General features: G+C 40.9%; 2 protein-coding genes across 2 annotated transcripts in view; both read left to right on the top strand.

The window, feature by feature from the left end:
- Positions 1-2,348: 2,348 nt before the first annotated feature.
- The window catches only part of adcy2a (adenylate cyclase 2a), an 86,358-nt gene continuing 65,283 nt past the window's right edge, over positions 2,349-23,423 (top strand). Inside the window, exons 1-2 of the mRNA XM_078287154.1 lie at positions 2,349-2,930; positions 8,046-8,243. Of these exons, the coding sequence (XP_078143280.1) occupies positions 2,349-2,930; positions 8,046-8,243 (780 nt within the window). The remainder of the gene's footprint in view (positions 2,931-8,045; positions 8,244-23,423) is intronic.
- LOC139924655 (G2/M phase-specific E3 ubiquitin-protein ligase-like) lies at positions 17,500-22,204 on the top strand. Its single transcript, XM_078287026.1, has 6 exons — positions 17,500-17,548; positions 19,996-20,206; positions 20,523-20,658; positions 20,988-21,160; positions 21,353-21,567; positions 21,945-22,204. Exons 1-6 carry the CDS (start codon positions 17,500-17,502, stop codon positions 22,202-22,204), a joined length of 1,044 nt encoding a protein of 347 aa, XP_078143152.1.

The following is a 23,423-nucleotide window of genomic DNA, read 5'->3' as shown; positions in this document are numbered from 1 at the left end:
GGAATTAATCTGACTATGTACATGTGGCTATGTGGCTGTAGTGACTTATATGAGTTTGACTAGATAGAAAATAAGCTTTCTTTAAAACTGTTTTCATCCTCCATGCTTACATTACAAGTCTGTTTTGCTATGATGTACAAAATTAACAAAGGTAAATAAAGCTTTTACATATATGATACAATATCTAAATATATGTAAATATTGTATTTCGTTTTTTTTTTTTTTTTTTTTTTTTTTATACATACATACTGCTTTTTTACATACTGTTAGTCATGTCTAAAGCCCAGACAACAACTTTTATTTGGAGAAAAAAAACAACAATATATATATATATACACATGGTGAAGAGAAAGCGTTCTCACCACTGGCAGTAATGTTAAGAAGCCCACCCACCTGCAACTCAATCTGTCATCACTAATTTGAGTTTCAGTGAAACGCACAACACAATACAAGTCACTGACATATCTTCTGTTTCTTTCTCAGACAACAATAAAAACTGACTTGACTCAGGATTACAAATGCTAACAGGCCAGGAATTATGTTTCATAGTTGTGATACTAGAAAGGCAAAAAGCAAACATTGCTGGGTTTTTGTCTCCTTACAATTTTGAAAATTCCAAATAGTTGCTGTGCACCATCCTCCACTACAAATACACAAAACTTCTCCAAAAACAGTATAGGAAAATATTTGCTTACATCACGCATGCAACCAACTTTCGTTAGCTGTAGCCAGTTATCGGGATTTTAATGGTCATGCATTTGTTTCTCAAAAATAACAATGAAATATAAGACAGAGGACAACAGAAAGATGTCTATATATTGCTGGGAAAAGTGATGGCAGCTTCAGCAGGAAGGCACAGACTTTTAATGTTGGTGTTAAGGGGAAGTTTCTTATATGGTGTCTTCAGGTCGTGTTCTTCCTCTCCGTTTCTTTGTATACTTCAGTAGGAAAACAATATCACCATCACGCCCACAGAGTCACCAATCACTTCAGCACCCCGGCACAAACAAGCAGGGTGGACCTGTGGGTGACAGCTTGTGAGTGACAGGCTGGGCCACCTGTAAACACACACAAGCAACAACCACAGAACAGACTGTGTAGTTTGCTGCAATATTAATATGCTTGATTACAAGTTAGTGCACGGTGCGGTAATACTTGGGCAATTTAAAGTCAGCCCTCATATGGGGTTAGGCTAGGTTGTAAGGGGGTTAAAGGAATCTGGAAATCATCATTTATTCATCTTTATAAAAGCAGCACTTTGGACAACACCCCTTCCATTATGTTTTGGCTGGATTTAGTCCTGCGTGCATACAGTGTGTGCATGTGTATGTCTTTGTGGGTGTGTGCTTGTGTGAGTGTGTGTGTGTATGCCTGCATGAGCGTGTGTGTGTGGCTGTGTCAGTGTGTGACTGTGCATGGCCGCGTTCCATTTGGGTTTTATTGCTGCACTCTGCGTTGCTTGTTCTCAGAGAAGAATGGGAGTTCTTTTTTTTTTTTTTTTTTCAGTTATGAAAGATTCAGCCGGTAAAATGACATTAAAACACATCAACTAGTTTCCCATCAGACTTATGCCAATCATCCACGATGCTTTCATGTCCATAAGCTGCTTGCCTTGTGTTGTTTATAATATTTTTCACAGGACAATGCGATTGTCCCATTTTCAGGCTGATTTCCATTGGTTGTGCGTCTGCATGAAGCAACAATTGCCGCCAGCTCACCTTCGACCAGTGAAAGCTGTTTCAACAAATCTGGCATTTAGGCAAATTGCTGTCGGACTGCGTGGGGAGGGAGGGAGGGGAGGATCAGAAAGCAGCAGTGTGGGGTGGGTGGGTGTTGGCGGTGGAGGGGTGTGTGTGTGTGTGTGTGTGTGTGTGTGTGGGGGGGGGGGGGGGGGGGGGGGGGGGGGGTTCTCAACTCTGTAAATCATCATCTTCTGGATTAAGCTGCAAAATCCAGACCTCAAACAGAATTTTAGTTATTTTTAGTTGTTTTTTTTTCTCATTTATAATTTATCCCATTTTATTGCATTAATGAATTGCATCATGCATTAGTGCTGGTGTAGTGATTTCTCTCTCTCTCTCTCTCTCTCTCTCTCTCTTTCTCTCTGCTCCTGCTCCTGCTTTCTCTTTTTTTCCCTCTCACTTGCTGACTTCTGTTGCTGCTGCGCCTTCTGCTTCTTCCTCCCCTCCCCCTTGGCCCTCCCTCCCTCCCTCCCTCCCCTTTCCCTCCCACTTTTTTCCCTCTCTCTCTCTCTCTCTCTCTCTCTCTCTCTCTTCTAAAGAGCGCTCAGTCTCTGCGCTCCCCTTCATTCCCCGCTCCAACATGTTGGCAGGAGGAGAGAGAGGAGGATGCTGCGCTCTACCCTCGGTGCGTTCTTGCCACCTCTCCGGCCGGCGCACGCTGCCTCTGCCTCAGCCTCAGCCTCAGCCTCTGCTGTCAGTAGTCTCCGCCTGAAGGACTTAGGAGAGGAGGTGGAGGAGGAACCCAGGGATACGCTGGAGATCAGGAGCTCTCGCACCAGGGGCTCCAACAGGAACAACAACAGCAGGAGAGCGAAACAGGGCAACTGCTCCTCAGCTGTGGTGGAAAGTACTACTACCTCCGCCGCGGCCACCTCCTCCTCCTCCTCCTCCTCCTCCGGCTTCCCTCTCTCCTCTTCCTCCTTCTCGGCTCCCAGATCCATGTGGCAGGAGGCAATAAGGAGGAAGAGGTACCTCCTGGACCAGACCGGGGAGTTGGGAGGAGGAGATCGAGGAGATAGAGGAGGAGGAGGAGGAGGAAGAGGTCGGGAAAGGAGGAACAGGTCCCCGGACTGGCTGTATGAGTCGTACTACTGTATGAGCCAGCAGCATCCTCTCATTGTGTTTCTGCTGCTCATAGTGATGGGAGCCTGCCTGGCTCTGCTGGCTGTGTTCTTTGCTTCAGGACTGGTAAGCCGCTCACACACACACACACACACACGTGTACAAATAAACAAACACATTCTGGATCATACACATGGATTCCTCCTTGCTACAGCATAATATGTTACATGTATCCCTCTTGTTAACTGTAGATTTTAGTGACAATATATCAAGTACCAGAAATATTTCTGCTACTATTTCTGCTACTTGATATGTTTTTCCTACATATATATGTATATATATATATATATATGTATTAATTACATGCATATAAACATACACGCAAGTACAAACAAGAGGGGATATGCACACACACACACCCTTACACATGCACACATACACAAGCCTACACAAATACATAGAAACACACAAATATTCACTTGTGCAGACACACGCACACATGCAACTGGCTTGTCAAACATTGGCATATATGAGCTCACATTCCCTCCCTCTCATACACTCTGTCTCACACACACACACACAGGCACAGGCACACACACACACAGAAGTGCACACTCGCACACAAACTGGCTTGTCAAACACCTCTATGCACACACACTGGCACACACACACACAGTCACACAGTATGCGGTCCTCATTGCAGCACTAATGTGAAGAGAAGACAAGGGATGAGATAAAAGCGAGGGGGGATAAGGGGCTTAGTTATTGTCTGAGCTCATGGTTGATTGAACTACAGAAAGGAGAGCTGGAGCGGAAGATCCAAGGTCTGCTTCCCTCTGTCACTGTTTTGGAGGGGGTTATCTGTGCTCGGAAAACTCGAAAAATGTGCTGTCTCCACTTAAATAACACACTGAGCGGAGGAGGCAAGGCACTCTCTAAATAAACAGACATGCTGAAAAAAAACCAAAACATTATTTGTAAATGCACATTTTGTCTGACGGTGATTTAATCCCCAAATGACCTGCCTGATTACATAAATGTTAACAAAAATAGGAATATGTATTTTATGACTTTATTATGATGTATTATTATCATAGCCTAATGATTGATTTTTATAGGTTGTGTTTTTATAACCTTATTGTTGTTATAGCTTAATACCTTTTTGCATTAGGAGAGTGTGACGCCTCCTCCACTCTGCTGAGTCTGCTGAGTCTGCTATTGAGAAGGGATTAGGCTAAAACACACTGAAAGAGAGAGAGCAGAGTGAGGGGACAACAGAGAGAGAGAGTGAGAGAGAGAGAGAGAGCTGAGACACACACACAAAGGTAAACACTATTGTACAAGACTCGCCAAGGCACAATCAGTCAATGGGAAAATGTCTGTACTGTATATCTAAACATACAAAACAGAATTTCTTAAAAGTTGTCATAGATGGGAAAGTGATTTTCATGCACCATCACATCCAGCCGACAGATGGTAAGGTCAATTGCGTCAATGGTTGGCGAGCGTGCATAGCAATAAAATCAACAGAATCACTTATGCCTTATTACTCAGCAGATGAAATGCCTTATCAATAAAACTAGAAGAGGCAACAATATCATGATGAATACTGTTTTATCTGGCAACGTTTCAGAGAGTAGATTGCACTTTAATAACCCCCTACAAAGCACTGTATTTGTCATAATATTGATTTTTTTATATGGTTTTCATGGGATTGCACATGAGGAAACATTTAGCAGGCTAATCATCATTCATCATTATTTTTACCTGGGTCAGTAACTGAATAACAGCTGCTATTTGTACCAGTGAATTATCCAATTGACGACTTAACTTTGAACTGATTATTTAAATGGCCAAATCAATCTGGCTGTCTTGTCTTGCATATTCAGAGAAAATAGAGAAGAATGTGAAAGTACAATTTAATCGGCAGCAAGGAATATTCCTGTAGAGTTAGATAATATTGATGCCGAATTTGTGCTGAAAAATGTTCAACATTGGGGGAAAATATGTCACTCCAGTCTGACCTTAAAAATTCGTACACCAGTGTCTGATAACAAGGATTTGCTGGGCTTGCAGTGAATGTGCATCCCACTAAATGCCGTCTCCTATCAGACCTCTGCTCAGTCTGTCTACCCCACACATCCCTTCTTCCTTTCCTCCTCCATCTCTGTGCTGGGGTGGGCATGTTCCGTTGCTATCTCTCTGTCTATTCCGATGTTTTTCCTCTCCCTCATTCTGTCTCTGTATCCATTCTCTCATGCCAGTCTCTCTTCCCCCACCTCCCCATATCTCTCTCTCTCTTCCTTTCTGTCATGCCATCCCTCCATCCTGCTGGCTGGTTGACCTAAATCCTGTGCTGTTTTGGATCTCTGCTCTGGGCGAGACGGAGCTCTCCGTGGCTCTCCGCAGCCACACACATCCATTCCTGTCCCACTCACATCGATTGTGTGTGTGTGTGTGTGTGTGTGTGTCAGAGAGAGAGCGAGAAGTAGAGAGGGAGAGAGAGAGAGAGAGAGAGAGAGAGGTAAGGAGTTAGTGGAGAGAGTGGAAGGAAAGGGAAAAAATGATGCAGAGGGAGAAAGGAAGATGGATGGATAGATGGATGGATAGAAAGATAGATAGATAGATCTCTCTTAAAATTGCTCTCAGTGATAGTCAACTAATAAAAATAAAGGTCATTCATTCATTAATTTGGCTGCTGTGAATCAACAAGGCAATCACGGATCATACGATTTCTATAGTGGAAATTAGTCTCACTTCTTAAGGGTAGCAAAAAACAATAATCAAACAAACATCTTTTCTCATGAATGGGAACACAAAATCCCTGTCTTTCACCGAGCATAAGACTGTACAGCCATTTACCAGCCTTGTCATTGTACTACCATGGGAGGGTGGAATCACAGTGCGCCCGCCTGGTCACAATATCATCGCAGTAGTATCCATTAAGGATGGGACGATATGCTTATCTCAGTACAATCTCAATACAACCACGATACGATGTAATAAATAAAAGTTCAGTGACAACAAAGTCTGACTGTGCAGAATTCTGTTTATTTCTGAGACACAAATCATTCTAGCGATGGCATTGGCTGCTAGAATGTAAACAACAATTTAAAAATGTCATTACAAAGTGACAATAATATAATTTGGATGGAGAGTTTGTGAAATTGGGATGGGTAAGCATCTAATTTGTGATTACTACAGCCGAATAAAATGGAGCTAATATCGCGATTCACAATACGTATTGTCACATTTTTGTATCGCAATATATTGAATTTCAATATATATCATTTGATTCCTAGTATCCATCTTCTCAGCAATCACTACACCTTTGGTTGAAGGACCCGGGCCTTGGAAAGCATTGCTGTTCGTGGGATGAAATCCTTACTTTTAATCAGTAAATGTCAGTTTATTTCACAGGAGATCTGTTCGCACATCCCCATGGCTGCCCAATCAAAGGAAGTGATTCATCAAGTGTCGGGCCTATCAGAGACATAAGTTCTGACCCTTTTCCGTCCCCCAGTCACACCAGTGGAAAAGCAAATGAGTCATTTCACTATGCTATCCCCCCCCCTTACATCTACCTTGAAGAAACTCTCCTGAAATTTTTATTAGAACTCTCAGAGCTTAGTGGGCTTTCAGAAAGGCAGCAGCAAATCCATTATAGATGTGGCTTCAACTTTGTTACAGGTTGTCACAAGTGGCTTTTTAGGATTTTCCCTCACTCTGTAAGATGTCCCTCGATTTCTCCCCCTCTAAATGTGTTTTTCACTTTTCCAGAAGCTCCGTGTAATGTATTGAAGCAAAGGGGATATGAATAGCTGTATTAGTGAGTCATTAAATCTTCTGATATACTGTATTTTTAACATTCAGCCATGTTGAAATAATATGAATCATAGGTGTTGCTGGATTTGTTTATTTGACTATACTTGATGATTTCAGGTATTGTGGCGTTCACTAGTTTGTTATGATCTACTTTTCAAATCTATTTCTAATCTATTTTTTGGATGTTTTCGCTATTTTAATCCGTATTGAACAAGATCAAGCACGATCTAAGATATCAAGACACAAAGTACCCTTCAGAGTTTTTTTAAATATCCACTTCCCTGAGCCATTTATTTGAATTTTACTCACGGAAACATGTCTTAGCAATAACAATTTCAAACACACCCCGAAAAAAAGGAAGAAGAAAGGGCGAGAGCTTGGTTTAACTTTTAACTCCCAACCTCAAACAAGTCAAAGCGAAGAGACAGACGGAGGCAGACAGACAGACGCAGACAGAAGGGGGGGGTGGGGGCGCAGAAACCATATTCATGTCTTAATCCCTGCCTCCTCTTTCCCTTCTCTTCCTTCCTTCCTTCCCTCCTCCTCGTCTCTGCCTGAAAAGCCGACGGTTCAGACAGTCTGAGTGGCGCTGCAGCCTCCGGTATTATCAGATAATGTTCTCTCTCAATTGACTGACAATGGAGCTGCGGGGAAGGACAGATCTTTCAAATGTAACACAAAAAAAGAAGCTATGCCTCACTCAGTGGTTTGAACAGATTCATCCAAATGTAAATAAGCGTGATGCTAAGGACCCGGAACGTTATTCTAGCTTCAAATACGGAGCCAAATTCAGGAGGGTGCACATCATAATCTGCGTCAACAAGGGGGGGGGGGGGGGGGGGCTTTACCTTTTCATCCCCCATCAGTTCCACAGTTTGTTGTCGGTTATATCATGATACCTCACCGTGAGAATGTTTGTCTCACACTGGGCCTCTCCACACTGTCCTTCCTGCTCAAATAGAAAGTGGACGGAGCAAAAGGCCATCTCTCTCTTCGTCCTAACACCGACTCTTTTCTCAGATTCGGCGAAGAGGCTCATCTTAATCGTGGCACCTCGTTGCGTTTTGAAAAAGCAGGGCAATCAGAGGAGAGTCTGTTTCACTCGGTGTGCGCTGCCTCTCGGAGTGAGTCACGTTTGTGCCTTGGTTGCTTTTTTATGTTCCAGGACACTGAGGGGGAGAGACAGAGTTAGGGGAGAGGCTCCTTATAACACTGTTTGTCTGTTTCATGCCCCCCTCGAGATGTCTCTCTCTCTCTCCGTCTTTCTCCAACTCGCTTTATTTATCTCTCGCGCACCCCCTTCACTCTCCTCTCTCTAATTAATTATTCCTCCTCTCTATCTCTGTTTCTCTTACTCCTTCTTTCTCTCGCACTCTTTTCATGATCTCGGTTTGTTGTGTTCTCTCCTTCCTCCAGAACGTCGAGGACCACGTGGCCTTCGTGATCACCGTGCCCACGGCGCTGGCCATCTTCCTGGCCGTGTTCGTGCTGGTCTGCATCGAGTCCATCTTCAAGAAGCTCCTGCGCGTTTTCTCCCTGGTCATCTGGGCCTGCCTGGTTGCCATGGGTTACCTTTTCATGTTTTCTGGCGGGATCATCTGTCCGTGGGATCAGGTAAGACACGGGGGGCGCTCTCTGTGGTGGATCTCTAATTTTCTGTTTTTTTTAGAAGCGCCCATGGTGCTTCCTATGTGTTTTTTGTTGTGATCCTGCTTTGTATTAAATAGTATACAGTGGAGAGTAGAAGAGGGAGATAACGGCATGTTACAAAGGCAAAAAGACAATGGAGTTGAAGGACGCTCCTGCAGCAGGTCTCCTTTGAAAATGAAATGCTTTACAGTATATCAACAAACCAAACGTGGGTCAAATGTAATTAAGCAAACAAACAAGATGAGATAAGATGGAAATCTAGGCCAGTTGATTTTGGATGTTGCTGATGCACGTTCGCTGTTCATTTCCTTGCCCTTTTTGCCGTTCCAATCAACTGAGGTGTCATGGGGTGAAGGATAACATCAGAGGCGATTTCATTGGCCTTGAAAGTGCACATTTTGCGAAAGTTACCCCGCTAACCCCAGCCGTCTCTATGCTTTCATAAAATCCATGTCTGATGTTTTTTTTAAAGCATCAGAGAGCATATTTATTTTTTCACAAGTGTTACAAATATGACAGTTGTCCAAAAACATTTTCCCGATTGCCAGGATCAGCGTGAGATCTGGTAGTGAGAGGAGCCAGAGATTTGACTTGGCTTTGATTCACTCGTCTTCTTTTCCGCTTGACTTGGCTTATACCTACTAGCTATACATAGCCAAGCGCGTAGCTGCTCCTCAACCCCGATGAGAATATTAAGTCTGTGATAAAAAGGAGGAATCCAGCGTGGAGTCTAGTTATAATGAATATGGATAGATGTGAAACAAGAGATGGGGATTCAGACAGCCTGGAAAATGAAGGAAAAAAAAAATCTCCCATGGCTGCACTTTTTATTTCATCTCTTGTAATTCCTGACCTATATTCTAAAACAAGCGCTCTTGATCACGTATTGCTTGAGTATTACTCCACATTACGTCATCTTTTTTTTTCTTCTTCTTTATACTATGGCCTGAATGAGTGCCTGGAAAGAAAAGAAGTTACTCTCAATGAAGGGTCAAAATGATATAGGCAGGATTGAAACCGCTGTGACCCAGATATAAAAATTCCTTTTTAGAAACATTTTAAACCACCATGATTATGTATCATAAGTGTCAGGCTTCTGCGTAATTGTCAATCATCAAATATTACCAATTCCGATTATTGATTATACCTTTTACAGAGAGTAACTATAGTCTAGTTTCCTTTACATAGCCAGCCACAGCTACTCTGGGATTTCTCAGCTAATACATTACACTAATAAACATTAAACCACTAGTGGCCTTCACAAGCATTAGTGATTTATTTATATAATTGTAATGCATTATTGATTTTCATTGTTCATGGCATTTCAAAACAATAAATGAATGTGGCTCCCTCCTCATCTGGTTGCTGTAACAGATAAACCTGTCATCAGCTTATAAAATAATGCTTCCATTTAAAACCTGGACTGGTTCAATTGGTCCTGACCCTTCCATGCCCCACTTGGTCATCATGTGTATGTGTGTTCAAGTGTCATTTATTCCATTTTATTTAGCACTTTGTTGTTTTATCAAATCAGTTAATCAAACAAACAAACAATGGATTCAAATGCATACCTCATACAATCAGATAACACAATATCGTAGAACATGAAAGAAGGTCTAGGCATATGAAAACAAAAACAAAAATCCCACTTGATTCAGTCACTGATAAACCGGTCTAACCAGAGGTTTGTCATCGAAACAGTTGTTAGTATTGAATCATCTGGTGTCAGAAAGGGATAGAAAAAGATTTAGGCGGACAAGAATAGAATAGCATGCATTGGAATGGAAAATAGAAGAGGGAAGAATAGAGGCTGCACAACAGAGGAGAAATTGACGGTTGGATTGTTTGTGGTATTGAGTGAGAGGTTGTCTGTTGGCTCAATGCTAAACCTCTTCTTTGGCTCTGTGAAGCTGCTGTCTGCGAAAACAGAAATCATACGGCCGTAGCCAAGGCTTTGTTCAAACTGCCAATTCAATCAGCTTCTTTTCAAATGGAACAATATACTTTTGTGCAATTTGGTGGACTATTTTATCCAAAGGGCCTTACAATACCGTGAGTGTACACATATTTTAGTATGGGTAACCCCAGCGGCAATTGATTCCCTAACCCTTGCAGTGTTTGTGCCATGCTGCAAGGTTCATTTTGTCTTTTTTTTTTATGGTTTTCTGTTTTATTACACATCAGAGAGTGACACAACAGATGGTAGAGAGAGAGAGAAAGAGAGAAAGAGAGAGGGTATGACAGATGACAAAGGTCATGAGCTGCTCCAGTGATGTGAATGCAGGGTATGTGCCTTATGAGCCACGAGGAAGCCCCACATACTGTTTTTTCATGCATGCTGCTGCTGTGCTGTTGCCCGACCCCCAGGATGAATAGTGAGAGCGGCCACAGGGAAGGGTATCGACTCGACGGCTATACCGCAGCATGTGACAGAGATCTCATTACAAACATAGATGCATGCAACCAACCGCTTGGAATCTAATTTCCCTTTTGATTGGAAAGCAGTGAACAGATCCTATCGGTATCGCGTTGGTGAATAAAAGGAATCGGCCAGTGTAAATGAAGCCTAGCAGATGTGCTGTGTGAGTTGTGGGCATTCATTTATCAAGCTTCTTAGGGTAAGATTGCAGAGGGATCAGTGACCCTGTCCTATTTGGCCTTCTCATTACTGTACAGTAGCGTATGAGTCAGTCTGCATAAAAAATAGTTAATCTGAGACCAGTTTTCCGGTAGTCACAGTGAAGGTTCTATGGATCATTATCCAGTGTTGCAACGGTAGCATACTGTGCTGTGCATTTACCATCCAATATAATATATTGCATTATTATTGTATACATTATTATATTAATAAGGATGATAGGTGGGATTATGCCTGAGAGTGAGACGGCTATACAGTTCACTGCAAACTTTTTAAATATTGTTAAGACAATAATGGGCGTATTACAACACAAAATTTTCCACACTATTCCTCGTACCTTGGATTTCCTATATAATTCTTTGTGAAGGCCATACTATATTCAGTAGTTAAATGTGGCAGAGAGTGCAAAGGGCGGCCTCTACACTAGCTACAACCGTATGCATCTGGCAACACAACACATTAGTTCTTCATCATTTGAAAGCCTCGCTCATGCAACAATACTAGATAAGATAGATGTCCAGTGAGGACTCATCTCTCACAAAGAGGTAGCCAGAGATTCATTGATTCACACACCGTTCCATTCACTCCCTTCTTTCACTCGCTGAAAATGTCAGGCTAATGTGCCTTTGCTGCTTTCTGACTGCAGCGTCTTAGTCGTGTTAATTAACACTTACTCATAGAGGGAGCGTTGTTGACTGGCACCTGTACGGTGTGTGTTTTTAGGAGCTTTCGGCCATGTGGTCGATTAAGAAAATGGTCCATTAGCTTTCTCACATTGCTCCACCTCAGTGTACTTTCATCTCATCTGCCACTGAAAAGAATGGAAAACCTACTTGTTTAATTATCAGTGAAATGAATGTGAATGGGAATGAGTGCGAAGCTGGTTTGACTGCCTCCTCTACAAACTCACACACACACACACATGCACATGCATGCGCTCTCTCTCACACAAACGCACATGCACACACACACACACACACACACACACACACACAGTCACATCTCTTCATGCACTCAATAATGAAAAAGCTTTGAATAATGTATGTGTGCTGTTTGTCAATAACCGGGGCTAAATGAAAAGGCCTGGTGGAGTATTAGCATTCTATTAGCCTGCTTGGGGATTGTAAGGCCTCCACTGAGGCGGACTGGTCATCATGCTAAAAGGAATAGTCTCAATGTTCTTCATGCCTAAGAGTAAGAGTGCCTCCCGAAAGCATCTAATAATTACTACTTAGTACTTATAATTCAACATCCTTGATTTTGTGAATGCAGCCAAAGATCCATTTGTTCATTGACTTGATAATTGAGCAATGGTGACGCTAATATGATTTGGGAAAGTGGACTTCAGCCCCCTTTGACTGCACAGGTTTGGTTTGGTTGGAAAGTTAACTACCAGCATCTACAAGCATGGTGATCAATCACATGTATATACACACACACACACACACACACACACACACATACACACCCATTGCTACATGGTACGCAGGTTATTAGTATTGATCTTGGATCACATTACTGCAGCTGTAATGACAGTGTTTGCCACTTTGAGATGTCAGGAGCCCTGTTGCTCCACCTCCCTGTTCACAGCTGCCAGGACCTGCCTGCACTGCCTCATAATCCTGCAGAAATAATTCATTGATGCATCATGAACGGAAAATATAAGCACCCATGCTAATCTCTTTATTCTTTTGTTAGTACAGGGGCCAACTGTCATGTAACTGAGGCAATCCAACCATTTATGTAAAGCTCCCGACTCACACATTTTTTGCCTTTGCCATTTTTTCATCCTCATGTCCTCCTTCCTTTTTACCATTCTGCTCTGTTTACTGGTGTTATTCAAATTCCTTCTCCCATCCATCCAATCAAATTTGAGATAGAAGGCCAACCTGTGAGCCGTGAAGTAGCCAATGGCATCACTACTGGCATTAATTTTACACTGTGAGATTTGTCAGCCGGCTGCATGTGAATGAACTGCAATGTGCATTTATATTGGCATTTATATTATATATACATTTATATTGGTAGGGACCTTTCAATAGATACTGAAAGTTGGTTGAGATATGTCCATAAAATCATACCTAGATCCATATGGCTATGGGTGAAACTGACCCTGGGTCAGCACTCCCAGGCTGAAAATATTTTGATGAATGCGGGGCGGAGCGGCTTGACTTTGAGATGATCACTTTTTAAAAAGAACAATAAAAGATTACAAGAGTTTTCAGCAGTAAAAGTGCGGGAGGGACTGATTAGCAGGTATAACTTCAATATAAAGTACTGTACGTCATCCGCAGAATTCAAATTCTATCTTCTAAATTGCTTTCTAGTGCGTGTATTTTAGTCCTGTTGGATAATTGCATAATAGGAGGATTATAAAAAAAAATGATAGAACTGTATACGCTTATTATTTGTACCAGTGTGTTGTTGCCACTCTGGACTCTCTTCAACACAAACAGTCTCATTTTATTTATCCATCTCCCTCTATCTACATCATTCTCTCTCTCTCTCTCTCTCTCTCTCTCTCTCTGTCTCTCTCTCTTGTTTGCCTTCTGTCTTTCACATCACTTGCTATGTCCACTCTGATGGTTGGATCATATATCTGTAACCAAACTGAGCGACTCTGCATCACCACCCTGATCCCCTCCCCCCCCCCTCGCTTCTGTGTCACGTTCCCACCTGTTTGCTTAGTGAGACGTTATTAAAGACGATTTGGCTGGTTGAACTGGCTGGCTCTCTAGCAGGCAGTGATTCAGAGAATGATCCTGATAACAACACCCAATACTTGCCCATACACCCATACTCGTAGCCATCCTCCCAGCACACCCTTAATCAGTGTACTGTATATCTGTATGTCTGTTTGTTTGTATCTATCTCTTTCTCTTTATTAATTTCTCTCTCTGTCCTTCCAGTACTGCTCCTTCAAAATATCTGATGTTTTTGGTAATTGTTGATGTTGAAATTTCTCTAAGCTTTTGTTCAGAAAATGTTGAATTGCTGAAATAGGATTTCATACAGACTTAAGAAGTTAAAAGCTAGACCCATTAAATTTGATTTCAATGTGGCAGGTGGTGCCTGTTCCTTGATTAATGGAGCATTGGAGTTTTGAGTAGACACAGCAAACATTTTGACATTGAAAAGATGTTGATATGACGGCCAACGTTCAAAATCCGTGGAAGTAGAGTGGCAAAATGACAGTTGAGATGACGTCCGTAGTCCATAGCTGCTACCTGGATCGTTTTGTGAAATTGAGACCTAAATAGCTTTCGAAATATCACTTCAAAACAGTTTCTAAAGCTGTTGTAATATGAATTTTTACCATGCTATAATATCTTATTGTGAACTTTTTTTCACAATAAGATGCTTCTTTGGGTTGACGTTGACGGTGGATTCCAGTGGGGTTTTTTTTTTGTTTTTCATCTAAGGACCTAAAATGACCAAATTTTTGCCTTTTGTCTTGTGGAGATCCGACAGAGTCCCCAGACCTACAATAAAGTTTTAAACTCAGACTGTTTTTTGTTTTGTTTTTTTTACCTTAAAACCTTGCTCTCCTTGACTCCTCAGGTCCTTTCTCTATAATCCAGGACTTGGAGTGTTTATCAACCAATTAAATTAATAACCAGCTCTTTGAATCTGTGGTTGCTGGGGTGTTACTGTGCAGTTGCTAAGTGGATGTCTGCTCCAGCTAAAAAAAGAAAAAAAAAAACGGAGGCAAGCAAAGTAAAAGTCAGAGTTAATTAAATGCTTTCTGCGCTGTAGCGAGGAGGTAACTATGAGCAGTAGGGGAATGAAACAATGATTAGAGGGAGAGCTTTGTAGTCTCCCGCTGCCTCACCTGCCATGTATAGCTCTAAGCTCATTAAGGATGATGGCTTTTGTCCCATGTCTTTCATACGGCGTTGCTGCTGCCAGTCGACGGCAGAAGGTGTTGCTGCCTGTTTTGTCACAATGCAAGGATCTATATTTAATATCGACAACAAATGTTCTACGTGATTTAAAAAAAGAAAGAAAAGAAAACGAAAGTTCTTGTGGAGGAGTTGCTAAGATACCAGCATGTACTGTGCTTTAAATAACCGACTTAAACGGTTGAATAATTAAGGACAAGACAGTGCCCTGATTGGAAATAAGGTTTGAAATAAGCGGAGAGAGTGAGAGAGGAGAGAAAGAGAAAGATAGAGACGAAAATGGATGGGGAAAATGAATAAATGATTTGAAATCTGAAATCTGTAATGTGGTTGTGTCTCACTGTCTCTGAGCATTCCCTTTGCTTCCTTGCTGATATACAGTGGATAGGTCCAGTTTTTGGTTCAGTTTATATAAGGTCTTGCTTCTCTCATTTGTGCTTTTCTATGCTTGTGTGTGTGTTTGTGTGTGTGTGTGTGCGTCCATGTGGAAGGGTGCTTAGTTGTTTTGCATGCGTTCTCCTTTTCTCTCCTCTTCAAAATTTGTGCACATACATACACACACTCACACACACACACACACACACACACAGGCAGACACATGCTTAGTCATGACAGTATTTGCCTTGCAATGGATTGTTGAGCAAGCAATATGTGTAATCCAATGCTAAAGAAAGCAGTCGGCTTGGATGGGTTTCGCTCACCGCAGGACGCCCGTCACAGTGAATGTGAATATGGAAAACAAAGCAGCTCTGTCGCCAAAATCCTCTCAAATTCATGTTAAATTGTCCATCAAGAGCCCTTAAATTAACTAGTTCTCCCAAACTGGCAGTGTTGGCGATGCTGCATTTTGGCAAAATAAAAAGACCAGAGCATGAAGGGATGCGCTAAATGACATAATCTTGTCTCTCCAACTCAGGCTGAGGAGAACAAGAGAGGAAAACAGACAAGTGTTGAGATTCTTAAAATTTGTTGAGAGCATCATCTTTCACTTGTGACAGCGGCCTATCCATTACAGGGGATGTGATTGTCATGCTTCTGCTACAGCAGGTTGTCTATATCTGGAGCTTCTTTCTGCCAGTCATCTCAATAGGCTCCATCTGGAGACAATAATCAGCTTACACTGAAAAATCAATATTTACCAAGCAATACGTCAGCCGTAAAAACCCTGAGACCTAATGAGAAAATGGAAAGCACGGGCTCAATATATTGTCAGTGTCAAAAAAAGGAAAAAGGAAAAAAACTATCTCCAAAAAGTCAATATTTCAGGAACTGAGAAGAATTGTTTCATATGAGGGGCCCTTAGGGACACTATTCAGAATTACCATGCATATACATGTATTTTTCCTCTCACATACACATATGAAACCAAACTCATTCACATACTATACTGAAAACCACACACACATACAAGTGAAATGCTTTTACATACACAACTGAAACACTCACACAAACTGAAAAATTATACGCTCACATACACAACTGAAAAGCTCTCATGAAAAATATTGAAAAGCTTTCACACATACTAGTAAAGTGTGCTCATATACACAGTTGAAATGCTCTCATATAGTATAGTGAAAACCTTTTACATAAACTATTGAAAAGCTTTCACACATACTAGTAAAGTGTGCTCATATACAGTTGAAAATTTTCCTCTCACATACACATGAAACCAAACTCATTCACATACTATACTGAAATCCTCACACACATACAAGTGAAATGCTTTTACATACACAACTGAAAAGCTCTCATAAAAACTAGTGAAACCTTTTACATTGACTACTAAAAAGCTTTCACACATACTAGTAAAATGTGTTCATATACACAGCTGAAATGCTCTTGTATAATATTATGAAATATAACAGTTCAGTAGTGAATACGAGCATTACAGTTAAAAAGGAAGGCCTTCCTGTCATGTGAAGGAAACAGGAAGACTCCACACTAGGAAGTGCATGTGCTCTTGCTGAATTTGAAGTACTTCAACCACAATGTATGTTCATCTGATCCTCTTTGTTTTTCAAATCCAAACTTTATTTTTTGAGGTGAGAGGCAATGAAGAGGATGTTGCAAGTTTTTTTACTAGTGCTCTGCAATGCATTGAGTCACTGCAAAGCGAAGAGTCCAACCATTTCGGTGAGGAGAGGCTTTATAGAGTGCTCGATGATCATACACGAACTCTATCTGCATTTCTTGCTGTGTCCAGATATGATCATGATAATAGGGATGTCAGTAACCTACTAGGATCATTGTATAGATGCTTTCGCAACTTGCTGCATGAACATGAGGCCAGACGGAGATCCACTGATGTGACCAACAATTTGATACCCCCAATAACCTTGACTGGCCATCCAGGTCGGCCCCGATACAGCATAGCCGCCGAACAGATTTCTCACTGTGTCCATTGGTATGACATGGCAGAGAATTGCATCATGCTTTGGAATCAGTCGAAGAACCCTATACAGACACAGACAAACTCTGGGAGTTGAGCCATTAAGATATGCAGTAGTGTCAAATCAAGACCTGGACAGCGTTGTGACTAATATACTACAGAACACTCCAAATGCAGGTGAAGCATACGTACTTGGAAGCCTGAGATCACGTGGTTTAAGGGTTCAGCGTTGGCGGGTCAGACAGAGCCTGCATCAAGTGGATCCCATTGGGCGGTCAATTAGACGTCGTCATGCTATACGCCGAAGGGTCTATAGTGTTCAAGCCCCCAACCAATTATGGTAAGTTATTACCAATAAAAAAAAAATGTATTATTACTATCATTATTATTATTACTATTATGAATAATATGTGTATATATATGTATATATATATATATATATATATATACATATATATATATATATATAATTATTATTATTATTAAATGTATTATTATTATATTATTATGTATATGTATTATTATTAAAAATGTATTATTACCAATTATGGTAAGTTGACTTGTAACTGTTTTGTATTATCTATAAGGTAAACAACACTTTGATATAGTTGGCAAGTTTTAAGTATATATTTTCTTTAATGTAGTGTATATCTCCCAACAGGCATTTTGACGGCAACCACAAGCTGGTTAGGTGGCGGATGGTCTTTCATGGCTGTGTTGATGGCTTCAGCACACACACACACACACAGGCAGACACATGCTTAGTCATGACAGTATTTGCCTTGCAATGGATTGTTGAGCAAGCAATATGTGTAATCCAATGCTAAAGAAAGCAGTCGGCTTGGATGGGTTTCGCTCACCGCAGGACGCCCGTCACAGTGAATGTGAATATGGAAAACAAAGCAGCTCTGTCGCCAAAATCCTCTCAAATTCATGTTAAATTGTCCATCAAGAGCCCTTAAATTAACTAGTTCTCCCAAACTGGCAGTGTTGGCGATGCTGCATTTTGGCAAAATAAAAAGACCAGAGCATGAAGGGATGCGCTAAATGACATAATCTTGTCTCTCCAACTCAGGCTGAGGAGAACAAGAGAGGAAAACAGACAAGTGTTGAGATTCTTAAAATTTGTTGAGAGCATCATCTTTCACTTGTGACAGCGGCCTATCCATTACAGGGGATGTGATTGTCATGCTTCTGCTACAGCAGGTTGTCTATATCTGGAGCTTCTTTCTGCCAGTCATCTCAATAGGCTCCATCTGGAGACAATAATCAGCTTACACTGAAAAATCAATATTTACCAAGCAATACGTCAGCCGTAAAAACCCTGAGACCTAATGAGAAAATGGAAAGCACGGGCTCAATATATTGTCAGTGTCAAAAAAAGGAAAAAGGAAAAAAACTATCTCCAAAAAGTCAATATTTCAGGAACTGAGAAGAATTGTTTCATATGAGGGGCCCTTAGGGACACTATTCAGAATTACCATGCATATACATGTATTTTTCCTCTCACATACACATATGAAACCAAACTCATTCACATACTATACTGAAAACCACACACACATACAAGTGAAATGCTTTTACATACACAACTGAAACACTCACACAAACTGAAAAATTATACGCTCACATACACAACTGAAAAGCTCTCATGAAAACTATTGAAAAGCTTTCACACATACTAGTAAAGTGTGCTCATATACACAGTTGAAATGCTCTCATATAGTATAGTGAAAAAAATAATTTTGTATGAAAGCATTTCAGTATGGTGTATGAGAGGATTTGATTTCAGTTAAAACGGAAGGCGTTTCAGTTGAACCGGAAGGTGGTTGGTTTCAAATTTTTCTAGCTGTAGCCTGCAGACTTACAGCGAACGACTGTTGTTCGTTCGTTCGCCACACTGATGTCTGCTCAACAGCCTGCAAGTAGCCTAACCGAAGCAGCGGCATTACTTAACAATATATTGGCCTCAGCGGAGACCATCAGAACCCTGTCAAATGCGACAACAATCGGGCAGCAACCGGTCGTTGCAACTCCAAGTGTGGACACGCTGGACAGTCACCTAGCATCGCTCTTCCCATCCCGCCAGCGTAGCAGCGTGCCACTGCCAGCTGCAGCTCCAGTCAGGAGAGAATGTGCACCACGTTATCAAGCGCAGCAGTGCTTCGGCACATGGACATCAGGCACGAGGAGAAAAAGGTAATTATAAATAGTCGGAATTTGAAATTATCTTTCATATTACCGTCCCACATTAGATAACGTTACACTTAACTGTATCTGAATACTTGCATGTCCAAATACCAAACTGAAAAAGGATGATCTGAATATTTTGATATTCAGGGCCAGGCCTAACTTGCTCTATAGCTTAGCTTGATATATTTATAGAATGGCAATCGTTTCCAATCTTCTGCATTAACAGACCGTCACCCATTATCGACCCCCTTCTGGCAGGGACTGTGAACCAGTGGTGTAGTCTACGTGATACGCAGGTATACGCCGTATACCCACTAAAATCTTTGCGGGCAAACGAGAGGAAATATATAACGTTAGGCAGCGGGAGGATCGGTTCACAGCCAGAGGAGGGTCGGTAAGGGGTGACGGTTAGTATTTTGCTCTTGTCAAACTTGCCATACTTAAGATATCCATGTGATTTGATGCGTAATGGTTTGTACAGGTTTGCATGATGTTGTACTACTGTGGTCTCAGTATTGTATTATCTATGGCAGCATGACTTAACTTGCACTGGCTGTTTTCATGTAGTCTAATAGTTACATTGTTATTTCAGAGCTAGAGCACAGCAGCATGACCATTTCAACAAGGACGTAATACTACTCCCGAATCCATCATGGGGAGTAGTGTGCAAACAACATCCAAAATTACGGTTACACAAACATGGGCACATCCTCAGTGCCTTTGAATTCCAGAAGGCCTGGGACCACCAGACTGTTATGGAACGCATCAGGGATAGCTTTGGTGAGCACATTCCGGAGGATGTCAGGTAAAGGCCTATTTTTTCTTCTTCTTACTTTGTATATTAATAATATAATAATCTTTATTTATAGAGCACTTTAAAAAACAAACAAAAAAACAAACAGGTTTACAAAGTGCAATCATGATTATTACAAACATATATAACAATAGCATTTGTTTTAAAATGTACATGATTCAGTCACACACCTCATAGGAGCAAGAAACCAAGGAGACGGACACGCGCACACACACACCCACACATACACACACACTAACAACATATTGTTAAGCTACATAGCCTAAAAGCATTTTTTGTTGTTGTAATATCCCCATCTTCTTTGTAGCCTCCAGTTTCTAATGGCTTGTGGCAATAAGCTGGTGTCCCCTAAGCTCCAGGAGGGTCAGGAGCTGAATGGGATGCTAATCCATAAGGTTTATAAAACCAAAGCCCTGTATGTGAGACCATCAAGGACCCTTTTAGTAAGTTTGCTTTTTTGTTTGTTTGTTTTTTAACCTGTTTTGAAGTAAAACTCCCAGTAAACAGTCAACATGTAAACAGTAAACATGGCCAAAACATGGAGACCGCCTGAGTATATCTTTATAAATTGTGTATTCTCAAAGTGTATTCTCCTTGTTTTTTATCACATTGTAGCAATGTGGAAAAAAACCTGCACTGCTATGAACTGTTAGGGGACCCTTGGGCATCATGTAATTATGCAGACCTCTAGTGTCTGGGTTCTTACTAATAAGTTATAAGACTAATAAGTAGCCTCCATAACAAGCCATCCTGCTGCTCCTTGTGATGATAGGTATCTGAAAGTACAACCCTTGAGGACCTTGAGAAGTCAAAGGCACCTCTGCTTGACTACTTGGCCAATGCAGGATGTCTGAGGCCTATGCGGTCGATAAGAGACAGGGATCTGCTGGTACATGACATTGTCATGTTTCAGGTCATCCACAGGGTTCAAGGTCCATTTCAAAGGTATTCAGTGTTGGTTGTTTACAGTCAGGTTAATCAGAATAGGGATCAGAATTTTACCCATTGACCAACATAGTCTAGGACTAACTTCACAAAATCTATTATTTTTATATAAAACTAAGTGACAAATTGACAATGCACAACCCTAATTAAATTATGCAAAATTAGTACAATTGTTCCATGTTCTTTGTACAGATTCTGTGAAGGACTGAAAACTCTTGGGGTTCTGGAGAAAATCCGAAGGCATCCAGACAGCTTTCGCCCCCTGTTCTGCTATGAGCCAAGCACACTGACTGCTGACCGGGTGGATGATCTTTTCAGCATTCGTCTGTCTCCAGAAGGGAGCAACAAGAGAGCTGCTGAGGAGATGGTCGTTACCTTCTGGAGAGACTATCTCCAGGATGCAGAAGGTAATTGACAGTTTAGTGTACAAGTAAACTGATGCATCTATTTATATTTTAGTATTATTATTATTTTTTAATTATAATTTTTTTTTTTTACAAAACATACCTGTATAACAAAAACATTATAGCTTAAACTGACTTATTCTCTTGGTTGTAGTATCATTATCACGTAGCACCTTGAGATTGCTGAAAGATGAAAGGCGTGTTATAAATTCATTGCTATAAGAGTCATTCAGTTTTTTGACGCTTTGGTTTTGAGAAGTAAAATACTCTTATTGAACAATTTATTCAGTATCAGCTGATGTTAATTGCTCTAGAGATGTTTCATATACATGTTAATTGGACCAACTACCACTTATAATGTTTTTCTGTTTTTATAGAAGAAGAAGAAGGGCCATCCAAACTACAGAAGATATTGGCCTTCGCAACTGGAGCATCTGTGGTACCACCTATCGGCTTTTCCCCAACTCCCTCTGTCCAGTTCATTCATAAAGGAGATGACGACTTCTCTTCTACACCAATGTTCCCTATGGCCAACACATGTGTTAACTGCATCAAGTTGCCACTACATGTGTCATACCAACTGTTCAAGGAGAAGTTTGACTTTGCATTAGGAAACACATATGGGTTTGGCAGGGCATGAACATATCATGCTCTGTATGCATTTCTCTGTCTGTCTCACTTTCTCTGCTTGTCTCCGTCTCTGCCTTTCTCTCTCTGCTTGTCTCGGTCTGTGTGTCTTTGAAAAAAGTTAAAAAGGACAGTTGTTAGTTGCATTGCTGAATGCCCACTTTCCCTTAAAATTATATTGCCGTCTGCAATAAAGTTTGCAATCATTAGAGAATATTGAGTCATGATGTATTTTATATTTCAGCTGACTCAGTCAAACTATATTTTAAAAAATGCTTACATTTATTTTTAACGACATGTCTCGTATTCATACCGTTTCATACCAACTGTTAAGGTATACTTTAGACAATTAGAATTTAGACAATTAAGCATGAACATATCATGCTCTATATCTCTTTCTGTGTCTCACTTTATCTGTCTCTTGTATGTCTCTCTCTGCGTGTCTGTCTCTGTCAGTCGTGGTCTGTCTGTGCCTCTCTGTCTCTCCCCCTCCTGTCTCTTATCTGTCGGTCTCTTATGTGTCTGTCTGTCTATCTGTTTCTCCCTCTGCCTGTCTCAGTCTCTGCTTGTCTCTCGGTCTGTCTTTTTGAAAAAATGCTTTGAACAAATGCTTGTTAGTTTTGAACAAATGTTTATTATGTTCATTTATTTTTAATAAAACAATGTTTTAACAAAACTTTAACATAACTCCCATGTAATTCACTGAATACACTGCACAAGTGAAGAAAACAAAATGTTTTAACAAAACCTTAACATAACTCCCATGTTATTCACTGAAGAAAGTGCAGAAGTGAAGAAAACACATCTATTCCATGGTTCCCATCATTTTCAAGTGGATTCACTTGTTGAATAATGTTCATTGTGGTCTCATTAATGGTTATGTCAATGTCTGGAATTATAACATTATTATTGGTTTGAAGTTCAGGTAATGGCCCTTCTTCATCAATGCCATAATAGTTATCAACATCAAAAATGTCATTTATAACCGGATGGATTCCTGTGCTGTTTATGACACCTGTATGCCACAGCTGAAGAGGTGTCTGCCCCCCTTGTGTGGAGAGGCCATGGTTGTTCCACTGGTTGATGAATTCTGTTATTGCCCTTTCAATTCTTGGTAAATAAACATAATGCAGACAAAATAGATGTAGTTCATTCAATGAATCCAGTATACCCTGTTCCTCCATGAAGTTAAAAATGTTTATAAAGTGTCTAGATACAACTCTATTGAGTTC

Source organism: Centroberyx gerrardi, chromosome 12 (genome assembly GCF_048128805.1).
Source record: "Centroberyx gerrardi isolate f3 chromosome 12, fCenGer3.hap1.cur.20231027, whole genome shotgun sequence".
NCBI classification, from domain to species: Eukaryota; Metazoa; Chordata; class Actinopteri; order Beryciformes; family Berycidae; genus Centroberyx; species Centroberyx gerrardi.
Note: the sequence above shows the minus strand (reverse complement) of the source record. Positions and strands in the feature narration are given on the sequence as shown.